Here is a 20,484-nt window from a genome sequence, read left to right as displayed (position 1 = left end):
ATGCCTTAAACCCAAATTCACTGTTCACCCGGAGGAGACTCAAAAATGTCCTTACCTTTTTGCAAAGAACCATCTGGTGATCAAAGAGGAAGAAGACCCGCTGCTGGCTTCGTCCATAAGGCTGATATATCCACGACATCTCTCCCGTGTAGATCAACTCAGAGCTGCGATCCAAAATGTCCTCTCCCTGAAATGAAAGGAGAAGCAATCACCCCAAAATCAAAACCTAGCACCAGAGCAAAGAGATTTGAAAGTCCCTATGTTTAAGTTAGCTTTATTCAGAAGTGGCCTCTCTCTTGGAGATCACTTCCGGTTTCCGAAGGCGACGGACGTTGGTCCGCTGTTCGCTTCTCTGGTGGGCTCCTTTTAGGAGCACAGGCAGTCTTGGAGGGACCACCTGCCATAGGGCGGCTTGCTGGAACCCCCTGGATAGGCGGCAGCCATGGGGGGGTCTCCAGTTTCGCCTTAGGGGCAGGGGAGCGTAGGGGGTGCATAACAACACCTTCGCTGAATGGATTCCAGAAGGAAAGAGTTAACTACATGCAGCGGCTGAAGTGCTGGAGGTGAGAAATTCACTCCAATCTCCTTAATTACTTTTAACTGACGAGTAGCGGCTTTTTTACAAGTTATGGATTCAGTCTGTTTGAAGTAGGAAGATTGGAGGGGAGTTGCGTTTTTTCTTCTACCCCTCTCAGGCAAAGCGGCATTTGGACTGTCTCTCAATCTCGGAATGGAGAGAGAGAGCAAAAAATTGAATTAGCCACTTGAACTAACTATGTGAAAAGATTTATATCATAATTGCAAGAGCTGATTGCTGAGTTGTTTTGAAAGCTTTATGGAAGTTTTTAATGTTCTGCTCCTGATCCCGAGGAGGAGCCAAGATGGCTTGCTTCCTTCTTCTTCGCACTTATAAATGAAGTCTGCCTTTTGAAACTACCTTTGAAGAAAGTCTGGCTTTATATTATTCCCCCCTGAAGGACTCTTGGAGCCTCTCCTGTTACATGGTCTTTCTGGATTTGGACTATTTGATTTCTTTTTCTTTCTTTTTTTTGAGTGACTTCTTGGCTTGGAACTGTGACAGAGGGAGGGTTAATTTTCACTTTTGGATTTGCCTGTCTTCTCGGACTCGCTCGGCTGCGCGCTTCACAGACGCCACTTCTTTTGCAAAAGATTTATACTCTTTCTGAAAATAGACAATGGGGCCCAGAAAACCACCTACAGGCAAAGCAGCCTCGGTACCGACTTCTACTGCATCCAGTCCAACGATTCAACAGACAAAAATTTCATCATTTTCACAAGAAAGGACTGGAGAGAGTTCAAAAGATTTATCTGTTACTCAAATGTTTCAAGCTATTATGCAGGGACAAAATGAGTTGAAAAAGGAGGTAGCAGATTTTAGAGATGAGCTTAAAAGTGTGCAGCAACAAATAGCAGAAAATAAACAGAGAATTGGTGTGCTGGAGGAGGGCGCGGCTGGGCTGGGGAAGGAGGTTAAGGCAGTCCAGAAGGGGAATATAGAATTGGAAAATTTTATGGCAAAGATAGAACTTGAAAGAATGTCCTTCTTTTTCAGATTCCAGAACCTACCGGAGACAGAAGATGAACATCTTAAGGATATTATGAGTACAATTTTAGCAGAATATATTAAAAGAGATAAAGAACAGTTGTGATGGGATATGGATCTGGTTTATAGGATTAATTCAGCATATGCCAGAACACATAATGTTCCAAGGGAAGTACATGTTAAATTTCTTAGGAAGACCACGAGGGATGAGATTCTAGGGGCTCAGAGGGGGGGACCACTAAAATATAAAGATAAAGAAATTGCCATTCTTAAGCAAATTCCGAAAAAAATAAGAGATAAGAGGAGGAAGTATTCCTCCTTATCAAAGAAATTATATAATAAGGGAATTTGGTTTAGATGGTTATTGCCAGAAGGAATGCTGATCTTCTGGGAGGGAAACATAATTAGAATTAACACAGCTGTGGAGGCACAGGCCTTCATTAAAAAACATAGTGCCCTCCTAGAGGACGGAAATATAAGAAGTAGTGAAAAAGGCGACAACACACAAGACATAAAGGAGGGAGAGGCTGCAGCTCCGCCTGGGGACAAGGGGGAGGGAACAATATTGGAAAGACTCAGGTCACAAAAATAAATATATCTGGAATATCATTTTAATTGTTGATATATTAGAAAGTGGCAAAAGAGATGATTGAGCACATGGTTGATACAATGTATCATAAGATGCTGTTTCTGCTTATCTTTTATCTTTTGGGTTTTTTTCTGTAAAAAGTTGTGAGAATTGCAGAGATTCCTACCTCTAGCACGATGGAGCTGCCAAAATTTTTTTTTGTATATCCACCTACCCCTTTCCCCAAAATTTTTAAAAAACCAATAAAATTCTTTAAAAAAAAAAAAAGAAGTGGCCTCTCTCTTTTTAGCTACCTACACAACGTTTCCTATAATAGATTAGAAAGTTAAAAAGATTCAGCAATTAAGCTCAATTCTTGATGAAGGCATCTGTGCAATCAACTTATTTTATTTTGTTTCCTGGGCCTATATGATGCTCTAATCATAGCTGACTTTATATATAGCATTAAATAAATTGAGGTTTATTCTTCATTCAATTTCCCACTACCTAACAGTCCTGGTTTCCCCTTCCCAAATCCTAGCCAGGTTTGGCTTATGAGTTAGCAAGGTGCTGCTGTTTGCTAAGCATACTTTCACTTCTACAAATGCTTTCTCGTTTGAGATTCTGACCTGTGCAATTGTTCTCCTCTGTAAAGGTGTAATTGTATCCGTGAACATATCACTTTGTGGTTTTGTTTACTCACCCCTAATTTTCTTGCTATCTTACGTTTCCTTCCCCTAAAAGAAGCCATGTAAAATACTAGCTGTCTTCTTTCTCAAGTTTTGCTATCCATAATCACAAATCTGCAAGTGTTGTAGCTTCTGGATCTTTTCCAAGGGTTATTTTGCAGCAACATTCTGAGTGTATTCTGCAAAGGAGCCTTTGCAGCCCCTATTTGTCCAATACAGGTAGTCCTCAAGTTACAACAGTTCATTTAGTGACTGTTCAAAGTGACAATAGCACTGAAAAAAAGTGATTTATGGCCTTTTTCACGCTTACAACCATTGCAGTATCCTCATGGTCACGTGATCAAAATTCAGATGCTTGGCAACTGGATCATATTTATGACGGTCGCAGCGTCCCAGGGCCCCGTGATCTCCTTTTGTAACTCTATGCCAAGCAAAGTCAATGGGGAAGCCAGATTCATTTAACAACCGAGTTACTAATTTAACAACTTCAGTGGTTCATTTAACAAATGCGATAAGAAAGGTCATAAAATGGAGCAAACTTCACTTAACAAATGTCTCGTTTAGCAACAGAAACGTTGGACTCAATTGGTGTCATAAGTACCTGTAATGCACCCTAAAACTTCCTCATTTGCTCTGGTGCCATTCAGAAGACATTGCATAGCATCTTGAGGTCTTTGGGAAAAGATACCGTCTGCATTTTCCTATTGAAGTGAGAATGGGGGCGGATGTTAAAGATTGGAGCAGGCAGTGTTTCTATGGGAGATTCTTGATTCTGAACCTCTAAATAGTCTGTAATTTTTCTACAATCTTCCATCAATAAGCTGCCTTTTCATTTTCCCATTTTCTCCTTCACTTTATGAAAAAGTTCCCTTGAAAAGTTCACAGCAGAATTTAGTTTAAGATCCTTTGACTCAGCTGTAATTTTTACAAAAAACCCCACTTCTAGCTTCAAGAGAGGGGCTCCTCCAGGGAGCAGGGGTCTAATGCATTCATGGGTCATCGAGGTTGTGTTGTTGTTGAAAATAAAGGGGGAAAGTGCTAAAAATAGAATATTGGCTGTGATACTCCAGGAACAGGAAGCAACAAAGAAAGCCTTTGGGTACAACAATTCCCCTTAAATGCATCCACTGAAGATTAAGAGTAAGCATTTGGTAAAAGCCATTGTAGTATCAGGCATGTCATGATAAATTATGTCATATTGTATTATTTCCGCAATGACACAATGCACATGATGTCACCTGCCCAGATGCCCATAAATAAAGACCTTATAAGGGGAATGTAACAACATATTCATACACACACATATATACAGGTAGTTCTCCACTTACGACCACAAATGAACCCAAAATTTGTTGTGAGACGTTTGTTAAGTGTGTTTTGCTCCGTTTTACGACCTTTCTTGCTACAGTTGTTAAGTGAATCATTGCAGTTGACAAATTAGTAATCCAGTTGTTAAATGAATCGGGCTTCCCCATTGACTTTGCTTGGCAAACAGTGGCAAAAGGAGACCACATGACCTTAGGTCACAGCAATGGCCGTGGATACGGACACTCACCAAGAGAGTGGATTTTGATCATGTGATCATGGAGATCCTGAAAAAGTCATAACTCTGAAAATGTGGATAAGTCAATTTTTTTAGTGCCGTTGTAAGTTTGAACAGTCACTAAATGAACTTGAAAGATAAGGACTATCTGTATACATACATAGCGTATTTTTCAGAGTATAAGACCACCTTTTTTCCTCAAAAAAGAGGCTGAAAATCTGGGTGCGTCTTATACTCCGAAAAATACAATATGTATATACGGTAATGCAGCATTTTTGGCCTCCTGAAGCCCCGCCCCCTTCACCAAAATGGCTGTGCATACCCTCTAGGAGGCTTTCAGAGAGCTCCTGGTGGCGGGGGAGAGCGGAAATGAGCAAGAAATGCCCCCCCCTCAGCCCCCAGGAGCACTCTATAAGCCTCCTAAAGGCTACCCGTGCCCTTTTTTGGTCAAAAAACAGGCCCATTTTCAGGAAAAACGGGCTGTTTTGGGGAGGTTTCCGGAGTGCAAAACCTCTTTTAAAAATTTGCCTCTTCAAAACCTTGGTGCATCTTGCACTCCAAAAAATAGGGTACATGCATACATACATATACTGTATGTGTGTGTTTGTGTGTATATCTGTGGGGGGGGGAGAGTGAGAGTGAGTGTATAGTGAACTATGTACAGTGAAATATATAACTTTAAGGTATGCTGTCAAGCTTACACACATACAAACACTTCTAGTATCTGTTTACAAATAAATACGCTGCCAATTGATGTGTAAAATCCCTTCTCACTACTATGAGTGGTCCATGTCTTCCTCCATGTTGAGATCTCTACCAGACGTTTGTGGGTTCATTGCAGGATCTCCGCTGTTCCTCGCACTCTTCTGGACAGAGAGTTCTGGTGTTGTTCCTTCCAGCTGAAGGAGACACAGCCCCGAGTGCCCCACTACTGGGATGGCTTTGACCTTTATTTTCCACATCATCTCCAAGTTCTTCCTTCACGCCCTGGAACTTTTCCAATTTCTCATACTTCTTCTTCCTGATATTGCTGTCACCTGACATTGCTATCACCACTGCTGGCTTCAGGTTTTTGTCTACTACCATGATGATCTTTGATTGACAGTACCTGCCTGTCCATCTGGATCTGGAAATCCCACAGGATCATAGCCCTCTTATTCTCTACCACCTTCTGTAGGGTCTCCCATCCAGACTCAGAGAGAGTCTAGCCCATACATTGTGTAGATATTCCCATCCACAATGCTAGCTACTTGATTGTGCTGTCCAAGGTATGCCTGCATCTTACACCTGCCACTATGTGTTGGACTGTCTCTTGGCAAAGTATGCCCCCCAGGTCCCAACTAGTGTGGTAGATCCCTGTTTCAACACACACACACACACACACACAGTAAATAAGTACCATGTGTATCACACTCCCACAAACATTCCCCAAATGAAGCAGGTACAAGACACTGGTGTTATCATGCAAATCATGACATCTGCATTCACTGTAATGAATTTTTACACCAGATGTTTCCTTTCCCCAAAACATGCAGAATGATTGGGTTGATGCCACCTATTAAACTAGGTTAAAATCGGTTCGTTTCACAGTATTAGGGGTAGGAGGGGGCTGTACTTATTGTTTTAAGTTGTTTAAATCAAGCCACCATAATGCTATAATAATATTTATCTGTCTGGGGTATAACCTATTATATGAATATAGCAGTCATGCATGCATAATCCCAATTTAAGATTTAGCGAGCCATAGGATCCATCAATGAAACCAAACCTGATTATAGCAATGGCACTTAGACCTATAGACCACTTCATAGTTTTTTATAGTCCTCTCTAAGCTGTTTACAGAGTCAGCATTTCCTAGGACCTTGGAAGGATGAAAGGCTAAATTAACCTTGAGCTGGTCACAATCAAACTGCTGGCAGTGGAATGCAGAGTCAGCCTGAAATACTATATTCTAACACTGCACTACCATGGCTCCTTTTATGGTCCAATTATGGTCATTGTCCAGATGTAACCTGACTATCACATTGTCTAACCTTGACCCTGCTTATGATCCTGAGGGTACTAGGGGGGAAAGTACCAGAGTTGCTGTTAGTCAGATGGGCAGCATATAAATTTAATAAAAATAAAATAAAATCATCTAGTGAACTGATGTCTAGTAAGGATCATTTAAGTCTAGTAAGGATCTGACTCTAACACATTTCTCAAATTTAGAAAGCATCTAAAGATCGTCTTCTACTTTATGAGTGGTCATAGACATGGTTAAATCTTCCGAGAGTGGCATAAGGGAGTCTTCAGAAGGCAAATTATGTTGCAGAGACCACTCTACCACAATGATCTGTCCAAGGTGCTGAAATGCTCTGTCATAACCCTGGAGTTTCTTATACTGTAATTGGATCTCACTTTGTCTTCTGGTTCCATCATATCCTTTGAGCTGACTTCATATAGGAACCAAATTCACACCAGAGGCAATTTATTTGACTTTCAAGACAGTTTTAATTCACAATCGTGTGAATTCACAATCGTGTGAATTAAATGCAGCTCTGTTGAACCCTTAAAAGAAGGGGACAATCCGATCCTCGGTGCTTGTTTTTCAGGATCTTTTAAAAAAGGACTCTCATGCAGTGTCTCAGAAGCTAGAGATAACCAGAGTTCATTTAAGGACAAACAGGAGGGAGAAGAACCTGGATTGTCCATTTATTTAAGAGACTTAGAGAACTGCTCATCTTATGTGCCGTAACTCTGGGCAGCTCAGAGCAGCAGTGATAAGAGCATTAAAAAAACAAAGCTAACACAAAAAAACATTCCAAAATAAATAAAAACAAAAAACCAACTCTTAGGCTCTAAATTAACACTTCCCAAAAGATAAAAAAAATATCAGTCACTGAGCTCCAGCCTTACCTAATTCCAATGCCTATGGGTTAGACTGGCAGTCAGTACAATTCAACAGCAGCAAACTGAGGAGCTCCCAGCACTGTGCAAGCTGCTGCATTCTGGCCCAATAGTAATTTCTGGATGGTCTTCAAGGTAGAGCATATTTCAGTAATGCACCCAGGAAGTCATCAAGGCATGAGAGACAATGAACAAGGCCTCCCTATCCAGAAATGGACACAAGTGATGCACAAGGTAGATCTGTGTAAAGGTCCACCTAGCTAGGATGGCTACCTGTTTCTTCAGCAAGAGTAGTGAATCCATGAGGACCCTAAATTGCAGACCAAGTTCAGGGGAGTGATCTCCCATTGAGAGTCAGAGATGAATCTCTTAGGATCAAGGGAGACCAAAAACCCCAAGTCAATCCATCAAGCTAGCATTGAGTTGGAGCCAGTTCCTCCCATCTTGATTCCCACATCCTCTAGACCAGCGGTCTCTAACTGTTCCACCTTGATGACCCGGCGCAGTGCAAGGGGGGCATGTGAATAGTAGGCATGTGTGTGCGCACAGCTCCAATGGAACAATCGGCGGGCATGGATGCCCTCCACTCACAAATGGAGTTTTGCACCTGAGTGGAGGGTGCTTGAGCTCATGTGCGAAGCTCCGTCTGATCGAATGGAGCTTTGCACTCACTTGCCCACAGCTTGTGCAAGTGGAGCTTTGCACACGTGCTTGCCCATGGCTCACGTGGCCAATAATAGACCATGGCCTGGGGCTCCCTGCTCTAGATACTAATCAACATCTGAAGAGCAACGCCTGCCTGGTCAGGGGTGGAGATGTGCAAGTGTGCCTCATGAAGATGCTAATGGTGCTGCACCCTATTCTGCCAAATGATCTCACCCAAAACTTTCAGGTTAAAGAAGAGCAAAGAGAGACCCAAATACTGAGGAACCACACAGAGCAGAAGATGGTCTAAGGTTGGACCTTCCTCTTCTCCCACACTGACATTCACTGGAATTAGCCATGAAGGAGGAGGAGAAAACACTGCAAAACAGAGGCCTCTCCTCTCAGTCTCTGAAGCTGCTCCAGAAGCAGCCAAGGTCCTTGGAATCAAAAGCTGCCAAGAGACCCAGTGCATCCCCATCCAGAGTTCATCTCCAAGAACAACCCATTTAGAAGCAAGCTGCTAAAATATACCCAGTACTTTATCTCCTTGACCCAGATATCAGATGCCATGTAAAACCTCCTTGTTTCCCTGGGGAAGCAGCATTTAGAAAGTCCTGGATTCTTTCAAATAAAGGAAACCTGAGAATGCTACTGTGACGGTGACGCAGTTAAAGATTATTATTAGTGATAGTGAATGGCAAAATCCCACTGACTCCACAGCAGTGATGAATATGCAAATGTCTATAGCTAAGAATAGCTTTCCCCAATGCAGAGCCAAGTAGACGCGTGTGGCCCTTGGGGAAAACAAGAATACACAGAAGAAAATGGCATAATCTTGACTTCGGGCATTTCATTGTGATGGAGGAAGAAATTGGCATATCTGCAATGCTTGGTAAACAACAGTCCAATGCTGTGGGGTCCTTGGTGCCCTCTGAGCTTGGTTGTTTTCTTGCAGATGTTTCATTATCAAGCTAGGTAACATAATCAGTGTTAGAAGGGAGTGGTGTTTGCTCTAATTTTATATACTAATGGCTTGCCTTGTTAAAATAACAAGTTATCTCAGGGGCAATGAATCACCTGTAGCCCTTAAACAAATGCATCTAAATCTTGCCCAGTTTCAGATGGGACACCTGTTTCTTAAGAGCAAGGCTCATCCTCCTTGAAGCAATCTCTTTCTTGGACATCAAAGGAGAGACTCAGAGATCAACTTCAAAGAGGCTCTGAAGACCAACAACTTTGCTGAGGACAACTGTGCCTCTTCAAGCCTCCTAGTGATCACAAACCATCCACTCAAGCCAGACACTATGGCGGTGTTAATCCAATTTAACTATATTATCCTGCTGATAATAAATTCTTATTTGCTCCCAATGAGACACAAAACCCAGATCACTGAACTGAACAGGAAACATCTGCTACTGATCTAATGTTGATGAATGCTTCTGTAGTCCTGGGAGGGGGCCTCAATGCTAGATGGGGCCCTAACAACCACCTCCTCTATGCAAAGCCTAAATGTTCCTCTTCCGACCTGAAGATAATGGATGCCTTCTCACCTGTTGCTCAGAGGATCAAAATCAAACTTTGCAGGCTTCTGTCTGGCTCAGCCTTTCTGCTAAACCTCCACCTTCTAAATGGCCCTCTTGAAAGTGACCTTCCAACCAAACTCACCTATCTCGCTTCAGAATGAGTGCAAATGACTATGTAATCATTGACAGTGAGACTCAATGGAACAGTTTGTTTCCTGCAGTTGTGGCTACTCCATCAGTGATGGTTTCCAAGATTGTCCATGTCAGATGCAAAAGACCAGGTCCCCATGTGAATTAAACTGACTTATTGCTAAAACCTACCCACAGAAATCATCTCCTCATCTGGTGGTCAGCACCTGCTTGGAGCTTGATAAGGGTCCATGGAATTCAAGAGGTGATGGTGCTCTTAGTCCAGTTGTAACACTGTAGGGATTCTAGGCTAATCCAATTTTAACTCTGCCCCAGGCTCTTCCACTCCTTCCCTTATAGTCTGGGACAGTTTAAGGGCTTCTGCCTTGGACAGGAGATTGAAATGAAAGCTCTCCAAGGTCTCCCAATTATAATTATAATCTTATAATTCAATGACTATACAATCATCGCTAAGGCCTTTCTCTTGATCACAAACCCTTAAATTTTCTTGCAGGATTTAAGCAATGGAAATAAGTCTTCCTCGCCTCTACAGCCTCAGATAAGGATCCAGATGAGGGGAAAAAGAAATCCACAAGAGTGGATTCTCCAAATAAGTCTCACAGATGACCAAGCTGCTTGTGCAAAAATCACCCCCAAAGCTACTCTTCCTCCTCCCCAGAGGGACCAGATTGCTTGGAACCAGGCAGCCTTGCTTTGGGTTGTATTATTCTGCAAAGCATCACTGGAGCTCTTGTGCGCTAATGAGTGGCTGATTACCAGATTAACGTTCTAGGTGACAGAAAGAGCAGAATGAAAAGAAGAGGGATGGAGCAACGGCATCTCTCTTTCTCAGACTGCTTCTGGCAGTAGGTTGGGGAGAGGAGCAAGGCTTTCCCCCCCTCCTTTCCCCACCACCATGAGGGGTCCTATCTCATCACGCTGCCTGAACGTTGAAAAACAGGATGTTGGCTGCGTGTACCACATTTTTATTCACGCTGACCTCTGGATTTAATGATGCGGCATTGCTCTCCCGTATGTTACATAATTAACAGCACAGAGGTTTTCATTAGAGGCGTCACAAATAACTGAAAAAAGTGGGAGACAGAAGCAATTTAAAGGGACAGCACCAATTACATTTCTGTACAGTTAGTCATTTCCCTAGAATCTGATAATACCAGGACGTGCCAAAAAACCACTTAGAGAATGAGAATATAGAAGTGAATTAGGATGTAATACAGAGGGGTCATGTCATACTAATTAGATGTGCTAATCAGAAGAAAGGAACAACGGCCAGCGGAAAGATATCTCAGTGGCTTTCTTACCAAGAAGACTCAACAATGAAAACGAGCATAAGAAGTGGCTAGGAAAATAAAATATCTTTGTGTTTCTTTCAGACAAGCCAATTCACCAAGGGACGTGCCAACCTTGGCAACTTTAAGATATGTGGAGCTAGACTTCTAGAATGCTGAGAGGGGAGCACATAGAAGTTGCCAACGTTGAGAAATGCTACTCTAGATGAGAAGACATACCTCTGCATTAACAGAGGGATAGAATCAAGAGCAAGAATGAAGTTTTAGTATCACTTGATAATGCCTTGCCTCTACTGCAGATGTTGGTTAGGTTCAACTTCAACTCTGGCAATGGACCAACTTAGGGGGGAGCACCCCAAACCACTAGGGGCACACAGCACTGGGCATCATGGCTGTTTGCTGTTTTCCAGCCTTAGGACCAAAGGCCAACATTCCACCATATGGTGGAACTGATGCTCTGCACGCAGGTTGCGTTTGTAGCTTTGGTATTATTTTAAATTTCTAGCCTGTGAGAACGGATACATTTTTGTGAATGGGAAGAACAAAATAATAAATAGATAAATACATACATACACACAGTACATACATATCTCCATGGCACTGGTCGTGCTGATAGCAGAATAACAGAGAACTGCTCTGTCCTAAGGCATCCCATTCTCTTGCCCTTGTTGGGAGAGTTCCCACCAAACCTACCAGCAACTCTTGTTTTTTTAACCTGAAGGTCTTTCTTTCAGGCCTTTCTCCCTTTTGCCTGTTAGACACTCAATAAGGCTAAGGGAAGATAAAAGTCAGAGCTGGGTTCCCACTCCCGTCTTAGGAACCAGACCCTATTCTGGACATCCCAGCTGAAAATGTAGTTCTCAAACCCAAGGATGACTGGGGCCATCTTGATTTCCAAGGCCTCCCTCTCTCCATACAAAGAGGTTTCGTGTCTTGTTCTGACTTCAGATTTTGAACATATTCACAGCCAAAGAGCGGTGAGTTTGGGTGGGCAAAATTGGGTTATGGTAACCCCAGAATTTGTCCAGATGTGGAGCGTCAGCAACACAATGGGGTGGAATGGAAGTCAGAGATAAAAATAGGGAAACTGGCTTCTCAACAAGGGGGCAGGGAAGAGGGGAACAGTTTTCTTTCAATTTTTTACTCTATGAAAGGTCTGCCTTTGTCCAGAAGGTTTAGGGTCATCCTGCTACCGAGCAAACAGGATAAGAATGGACTATAAAAAGATAATTCAAAGGAGATTATGGGCATATATTTTATGTAGGAAAGATGTAACAGGACAGTAGATCCTTTCATACGGAAACTCAACACGATAGAATGTAGTAAGGATTCCCACCAGGGAGGGCATTGATTCCAGAGGAGGAAGAGGCAACTCAGCCCAGAGACCACCTGTGTGTGAGAGAGAGGGTGAAGACAGTCCCTCCCTATTAATTCCCAGAGTATTTCTGTACATGCAGAAAGTAGAGTCCTCACTCTGGAAAGATTTGGTCTACAGGGGTGAAAACAATAACTCAGCTTGGAAAGATGGTTCCTGGTTTGGGACACGACAGATGGTGACTGTGGAATTCTGGGAGTTGAAGCCCACCCATTGTGGCTGAGGGATTCCAGGAGGTGAAGTCATAAGTGTTGTGAGGGGGATTCCCGAGGAGGAAGGAGATTTATTTCAAAGGAATAAGAGGCAACTCAGTCCAGTGATCATGTGTGAGAGAAAGAGGGTAAAGACAGTCCCTACATAATAGCCCATAAAGTACATTGTAGGTGCAGATAGTGGACTCCTCTGTCTGGTGAGATTTTGTCTGTGAGTCTGAAACAATAAAGGCCTCGGCTTGGAAGAACTTCCAATGGACCATTCTTGGTTTGGGGCCCAACACGCAATTTCCTAAAAAGACAGAACTGCCATTGGAAAGAGGCAACTTCCCTCACTGGGTTGCCCCAATCCATTTCCAAGGCAGCTTTTGTCAGTTGGTTCATCCCAACAGAAAATGACTTATTTCCACTAGCAACTGAACATTTCTTGGAAGCTGCCCCTGTATAGCCAACTATGCCCTAAAATTCCAAAACAAAATTATATTGTTATAATTATATTCCTGTTTCAATGGTGAATTCTGGTTAATCTCACCTCCACTCATTTCCATAATGCAGCTGCTTCTTTTTCTCCCAGAGATTGGTGGCTTTGAATTGTTAAGTAAGGCAGGAGAAAGGGGGGTGGGGACACCTCTGCAGAGTTGGATGGGCGCCATAGCTCTAAAAAGCAACCTCTCACAGTATTAATAATGACGGAACTAAAATAGTTATCGATCCAGCTCAAAGGTCAACTTGCAACTTTCCATCTTCTCATGAATACTAAGTATCTTGGTGCTATTCTTTTCTTACCCTAAGATGATATAGAGTTGAGAGGTTGTTCTATTGTATTATTAAAAAAAAAGACATGGAGACTCTGGAAAGAATGCAGAGAAGAGCAAGAAGGATGCTTAGGGCCCTGGAGGCTAAAACATATGAAGAACGGTTGCGGGAACTGGGTCTGTCTAGTCTAGTGAAAAGAAAGACTAGGGGCGACATGATAGCAGTGATCCAATATCTCAGGGGCTGCCACAAAGGAGAGGAGGTCAACCTATTCTCCAAAGCACTCAGAAGGCAAGATAAGATGCAATGGATGGAAACTAACCAAGGAGAGAAGCAACCTAGAACTAAGGAGAAATTTCTTGACAGTGAGAACATTTAACCAGTGGAACAGAAGTTGCCTCCAGAAGTCTTAGTTTTAATTATGGGTAGAACATGAACAACAAAGTCACTGCTCTTTGGAAATAAGGAATATCTGAAAGAAAATATTAGAGAATAAGGTTTCACCTTTAAACAATTATTTCAAGAATGCATACATTGGAAATAAGAGTAAGAAAGAAGCATAAGAATATTCTACGATTTGTGAGAGAAGTTGTATTAGAGTCCTGGCTGATCAAAGCCTGATAAACATGTGATATTACGTACATATTAGAAGTGCAACAAGAAACAAAACAAAGGCCATTTCATCTCTCTGGAAATGAGACAGATAATTTTGCCTGACTATAGCACAGCTCTGATATATTCGTTAAGCCATTTACTACACTAGCTTTAAGTAAAAATGTGTTGGGGATTGGATTGTGAGAATAAGATGTGATTTTACTCAGTGTTTTTTAAATATTAGTTTACCCTCTTTTAACCTGTACAGGATTTGTATTTAAGTCACAAAAAGATAGACAGTCCACTCTGGACTAAAATAAGATAAGATAGATAAGATAATGTTTATTGCAATTTTTTCTGTGTATACATAAGCATATATTATAAATGAAATTCTGATGCCTACTCTCAATACACACATGCACACACATACACATATGCTGTACACACACACACACACACACACACACACACACCACAGTCCATTTTGAGTACATAGGGGAAAAAAGAGTCTTGGGAGTTAAAAGGGTGGCTACTCTATGGTACAAAGGTATTCCAGAATCTAATGGCTCTGCTTCGGATACCCAGAAGGTAACAAAGAACACCAGTCATGAAGAAGATGCATAGCATCCCAGATGGGGACTATGACAATTCACCCTGGCCAACCCACAATGGACAACTCCCCACAGCCAACTCACTGCGCGACAAGAGTTATACTAATACCAAAGAAATGGTGGAATAGAATCATTAAAGAAAGGATGCCGAAGGAGGACAAAATGAAAAGTGAATAACAAAAATTTTAAATTAAAACATATAAAATATGTTGGGTTGGCCGTGGCTATTTGTCCCATTCCATCCCAGACAATCCTGCAGACTCTGGTCAAACAGCGCTTAGATGCTGTGTCCTGGATAGAAAGAACTTCCAATAATCTTTGGAATAAATACCGCATTTCAGAGTATAAGACGCATCTTTTTCCCCTCAAAAAAGAGGGTGAAAATCTGGGTGCGTCTTATACACTGAATACAGCATTTTTGGCCTCCTAAAACTCTGCCCCTTTCACCAAAATGGCCATGCATAGCTTTTAGGAGGCTCCCAGAGTGCTCCTGGGGGCTGGGGAGAACAGAAATTAGAGAAAAGTTTTTTGCTTGTTTTTGTTTCCCCCTCCAGCCCCCAGGAGCACTCTATAAGCCTCCTAAAGGCTATGCATGCCCTTTTTTTGACAAAAAACAGGCCTGTTTTTGCAAACAATGGGCCATTTTTGGAAGGTCTGCAGACTGCAAAAACTTTTTTTTTATTTTGCCTCTTCAAAATCTTGATGCGTCTTATACTCTGAAAAATACGGTACTTCGGGTACTGCTCACAAGAGGCAAGGATGTTTCAAACACTAGACATGCGCCTGCAAAATGTTCAGTTAATGACTTGGCTAAAACATTAGGAGAGTTTCTTTTTTTAAATATAGAGAAATTGCCCAAATTAGGTGTATCCAGAGAAGAGAGTGGAGATCACTTCTCAGCATGTTAGTAGATCAAGATAAGATTTGTGTCCTAAGTTATAAATGGCTAATTGTCTTAATTGCAACGAGAGAAGAGTAATATAGAAATCAAGTTAATTAATCACCCTGAAGATCAAGACATGAGTAGTTCAAGTCACACGTCCACAACTGTAGCTTCTGTTAAGCAGGCTTAGGTCAGACGCTGCTATCAGCAGAGGGGCACACAGCGCACAAAGGAAAGATTGATAGGGAAAGGAGCAGAAAGAGCAACATTAACCGCTTTAAGTAGAGAAAAGAAAATAGCCAGTTTTGCCTCTACAAAACCCTTTCTGTATTTTGTGCTTAAGATAGAAAAAAATGAAATGTTCACTCACTAGCTTGTTACAAAAAATAGCTAGCAGTTATTAAGTAAAAAGGTTGAGGTTTTAATTTTATTTTTATTTTACTGCACTGAAAAATATTGGAGGTCAATGCTTTCTGTCTCCTCTTACTCTTTTTTTCCTTTTTTTCTCTTCTCTTCTCCCACTACTTTTTATTTTCATTTTATATTCTTATTACTACTACTACTAATATTCCCAATAGTCATAGGTGCCTTGGGTGCAATCTCAAACTATCTGGAGCACCATTTGAATAGCACTGGCATTGACAAACTCACCAGCCGTCAATTGCAAAAGGCAGCTTAAGTCAGAACAGCTTACATCCTGCGATGATGAGACCTTTGACACCATGAAAGAAGAACATCTGCCCATCCTGGGTCCTTCAGAAGGACTCGATAGGTGGACCAAAAATGTCAAATCTAGTCTAAACATCGGGCTGGCTGTGCTGTGTACCATAATACAGGTAGTTCTTGACTTACAACCACAACTGAGCCCAAAATTTATCTTGCTAAGCGAGATGTTTGTTAAGTAAGTTTTGCCCCATTCTTGCCACAGTTGTTAAGTGAATCACAGCAGTTGTTAAGTTAGTTACATGTTTGTTAAGTGAATCTGGCTTTCCCCTTGACTTTGCTTCTTAGAAGTCACAAAAAGGGATCACGTGACCCCAGGACACAGCAACCACATCATAAATGTGAGTCAGTTGCCACTTGTCTGAATTTTGACCACGTGACTATGGGAAAGCTGCAACGGACGCAAGTGTGGAAAATGGTCATAAGTCCTTTTTTCAGTGATGTAACTTTCAACAGCCACTAAATGAACTGTTGTAATTTGAGGACTACCTGAAATAATAATAACAAACCATGGTGCATAAGCTGCAAAGGCAGTCTTCTGAAAAGAGGCTCTCAACCAAAACCCAATAAAAGCCAAGTAAATCACTGAAGTCCAGTTCTTAGCTTCTCCCCCTGAGAAGAGTTATGAAGAGTGTTATGACTAAGGCAGCTTCTCGGTTCATCTGTCTTCGTGTTGTAGGAATAAAACCAGGAAGAGATCTCTCCTGTACAGCATTTAATTCCTGGGAAAAAGGAGGCTCTAAGTGCAACGACAATTTAGATAAATACACGTGAAAGTCCAAGGAAGGAAACAGGGAAAGAACCCTACACATTTTAACTGTGGTAGCTGTAACTAACCAAAGATGAGGCTCACTAAACACGCATCTGCCCAAGTTAACGTAATCACGGTGGACTCAACGGGGGAAGGGAGGCCTTGAGCTAAAGAAACCCCTGAGTTTCCTAATGAGCAAAGGCCCTCCCTAAAATGTCTACAACGCAGACATCAAAGCATCACAACTTGGGGAGGGCGAGGAAGCCATTCCCTAGTGAAAATGCAGGGCATAAATTGCCTATGCAAATAAAGGCACACATCCCCAGAGGTCAGCTGTCAGGAAAGGAAAGCCTGATCTGCGCTGAAGTCTTGCACTGAGCCACAGGCAGAAGCGAAATATTGGAAGGAGGACCACCTACCTCCCAATCCAGGACGGACGCCTGCCACTGAGCGATCTTGTCTATGTTCTCCAGTCTCCTCTTCCGCTCGTTGATCTGCTGGGTCACGTTCCTCATGACAGCAAGCGCAGCGGCCACATACCGGTAATCACTGGGAAGGAAAAAGGGGTGGGGGAAGAGCCTATAAAATCACAGAAGCGATGGAACAATGGAGATCTCACCTGGGAAATTGGATCAAACCATCTAGGCCTAAGTAGGCAGTGGTTCTTTAGTGCCCCCCAAAGAGGTTTAGCTACCTAGCCCTTAATTACAAAAATAAACCTGATACAACAAGAATGATTAGGGGGCTGGAGGCTAAAACATATGAAGAATGGTTACAGGAATTGGGTATGGCTACTCTAATGAAAAGAAGGACTAGGGCTGACATGATAGCATGTTCCAATATTTGAGGGGCTCCTACAAAGACAAGGGGGTCAAACTATTTTCCAAAGCACTAAATGGCAAGACAAGAAACAAGGATGGAAACTAAGCAAGGAGAGAAGCAACCTAGAACCAAATAGAAATTTCCTAACAGTGACAGCCATCAACCAGTGGAACAGCTTCATTTCAGTAGTTATGGGTGCTCCATCACTGAAGGCTTTCAAAAAGAGATTGGACTGGAATGGTATAGTGTCTCATGCTCAAGCAGGAGATTGGACTAGAAGACCTCCAAGGTCTCTTCTGACTCCATTATTTTATGCTCTACTTTGTTTTCATTAGAAGCTTGCACACTTTCCCTGATCTGTGGTCTTTCTTCATCCCATATGGTTGGCAAATGATCTTCACACAGAAGCATGGGCCCCTGAATTGCAGTTGAGAACTTTCTCACCAGAGCCAGCAAAGGCTACAATGGTTTGTCCTGCTAAAGAATCCTTAGCTATGGTTTCTTGAATGAATCATGCAATGGTGGCTAAGTGAAGTAACAACTTAGCCAAGGGTCTTGAAGAACTTTCAGGCAATCCCAAACTCAATTCAGATGGGCTACAACAAACTCCTTTATGGTTGTGGAATTATGTTATGATTATTCTACAAGTTTTTCCATAAACACACACAGGCCCCAAACAGCAAGAGCATCCACTGCAACCTCAAAGGCAGCAAAACCTCGAAAAGCCCACCAGGAGAAACACTAAAGGGATTCTCATTGCGAATTGAGGCAAGAGAAATGATTGATGTCTGAGGTCCCTTGTCAGTCAATAGGAGTGCTGATTTATCCAGCTTACCCGATACTTAGAAGCCACAAAGAAACAATATCTAAGGACTTAGTAGTGGGATATCAACACCCTAATTCACAACTAAAGCTACCCACAACTGGGCCCCCTATAAATACAAAGCACAGAACAGCCCAGTGCACAAACTCTGGAGAGAGAGAGGTTCCCTGAGGGTGGGGCTCTAGCACAAGCCGAAAGCTTAGAAGAATAAACTTTTGATTCTGGTGACCGATTCAGATTGGATACAACAGAAAAAATCATAAGGGAAGACGTATTTTAAGCAAATGCAAAGTGCAAGGAAGTTAACAAACATTAATCTGCTTTCTTTGGACTGGATCCCATCACAATCTTTGTTCTCGTAGCAGAATCTTCTGCAGGTAAATAAACTCTAGAACGTCTTTGTGAATACTTATGCAATGGCCTGGGTGCGTCTGTGTGGGCACAAGGGTGAGTGCCAGTCCTGCCAGGGCCAGCAAGGATCAATCTTTTTTGCAAAACACAAATAAAAAGAGAGAGGGGGAGAGGGGGAGGGGAGAGGGGGAGGGGAGAGGGGGAGAGGGGGAGGGGAGAGGGGGAGAGGGGAAGGGGAGAGGGGGAGAGGGGGAGGGGAGAGGGGGAGAGGGGGAGGGGAGAGGGGGAGAGAGAGGGGAGAGGGGGAGGGGAGAGGGGGAGGGGAGAGAGAACGAACCTAGTTGCCTCCTTGGTGGCATCATAATTTATTATTAAATCAGGGCATAATATTGGCATCTCCCTCTGATGAGCTTCCACCCATTGCTCCTTGTCCTGCCCTCTGCTTCTTCTTTGTGACAGGCCCTCAAGTGCTGGAAGACGGTTATCAGGTCTCCCCTAATCCTTCTCTTTGGGAGGCTGAGCATGGCTGCTGCCTTGGCCGATCATTGTATGATTTAGCCTCAAGGGGTGATGAGAGTTGATGCCCACAAATCCGGAGGCCCATTGGAAAGGCTGATCAGGTTTCTTTGGGAGGAGACCACAGACCAGAGGCACTGATCTTTGGAGAACATCTTCAGTCATGTATCCCCTCACATCTGAGTTCAATGGAGCAGCCTGATTTAAATTACACCAGACTTCTTTACTGACCTCAGATAGCAGGTCCAGCTTAATGTTGTGAAATCCATGTGGCAATTAGTCATGGATCAACTTGGAAAACATCGCCCTACATCACCAACATTCTGCTGAATTCTGTTTTGCTCTCTTCTTTGCAACCGCCTGTTTTTCCACCTTACTCTCATGGCCCCCGAGAAGGGAGTTCAAATTCATTCTGGTGGTATTTTTTTTTTTTTTTTTTTTTTTCAAGAAGTTTTATTGGTTTTTTTAAAAACATTTATGCGGAAAAGGGTAAGTGGAATAGTTACAAATTTTGGCAGTTGCAAGTATGGCAGACGCCCCCTCCCTCCAGACTCCTAGGTTACATCAAAATATCAAACCTTATTACATAGTCATAAAAAAAATCAGCATATTAATTCTAGAAAAAATACTTTTCAATCAGTTTATATAATTATAATATATAGTCTAGTTGTAAATTCATTAATACTTTCGGTCTGTTTATAACATTGTGGTTTTCTTATTTATTTTTGTGATCTGAGCTTTCTTGGTGTTGCCCCTTCACCCCCCGCTGGCAGAGCTCCGGCCCCTCCCGTGTCCTGTATAACCGTTGTAGTGTCATCTGTTTTTTCTAGGTTCGCTTTGTTTTTTTCCATAAAGGCCTGTGCCTCTATGGGTGTGTTGATTCTGATTCTTGTCTCCTCCCAGAATATCAGCATACCTTCAGGCATCAACCATCTAAACCACACCCCCTTCTGGTATAATTTATTCGCCAATTGCGAATAACTTTTCCTTTTTTCCCTAATTTTTTTGGGAATCTGCTTTAGAATGGTTATCTCCCTATCGTGGTATGTCAGTGTTTGCCCCCTTTGTACACCCAGAATTTCATCTCTTGTGGTTTTCCTAAGAAATTTAATATGAACCTCCCTGGGTACATTATGTGTTCTGGCATATGCTGAATTCACTCTATAAGCTAGATCTATCTCCCATTCCATCTGCTGTTTATCTTTGT

General features: G+C 42.4%; 1 protein-coding gene across 4 annotated transcripts in view; it reads right to left on the bottom strand.

Moving 5' to 3' along the window:
• The window catches only part of ARHGEF9 (Cdc42 guanine nucleotide exchange factor 9), a 292,276-nt gene that overhangs the window by 36,369 nt on the left and 235,423 nt on the right, over positions 1-20,484 (bottom strand). For all 4 annotated transcript variants that reach the window (XM_081963940.1, XM_081963943.1, XM_081963942.1 and 1 more), the window contains 2 exons: positions 17,185-17,314; positions 56-187 (listed from right to left, as the gene is read on the bottom strand). In XM_081963940.1, coding sequence (XP_081820066.1) covers positions 56-187; positions 17,185-17,314 — 262 coding nt within the window. The remainder of the gene's footprint in view (positions 1-55; positions 188-17,184; positions 17,315-20,484) is intronic.

Source organism: Natrix helvetica (assembly GCF_964273705.1).
Source record: "Natrix helvetica genome assembly, chromosome: 11".
NCBI lineage: Eukaryota > Metazoa > Chordata > Lepidosauria > Squamata > Natricidae > Natrix > Natrix helvetica.
Note: the sequence above shows the minus strand (reverse complement) of the source record. Positions and strands in the feature narration are given on the sequence as shown.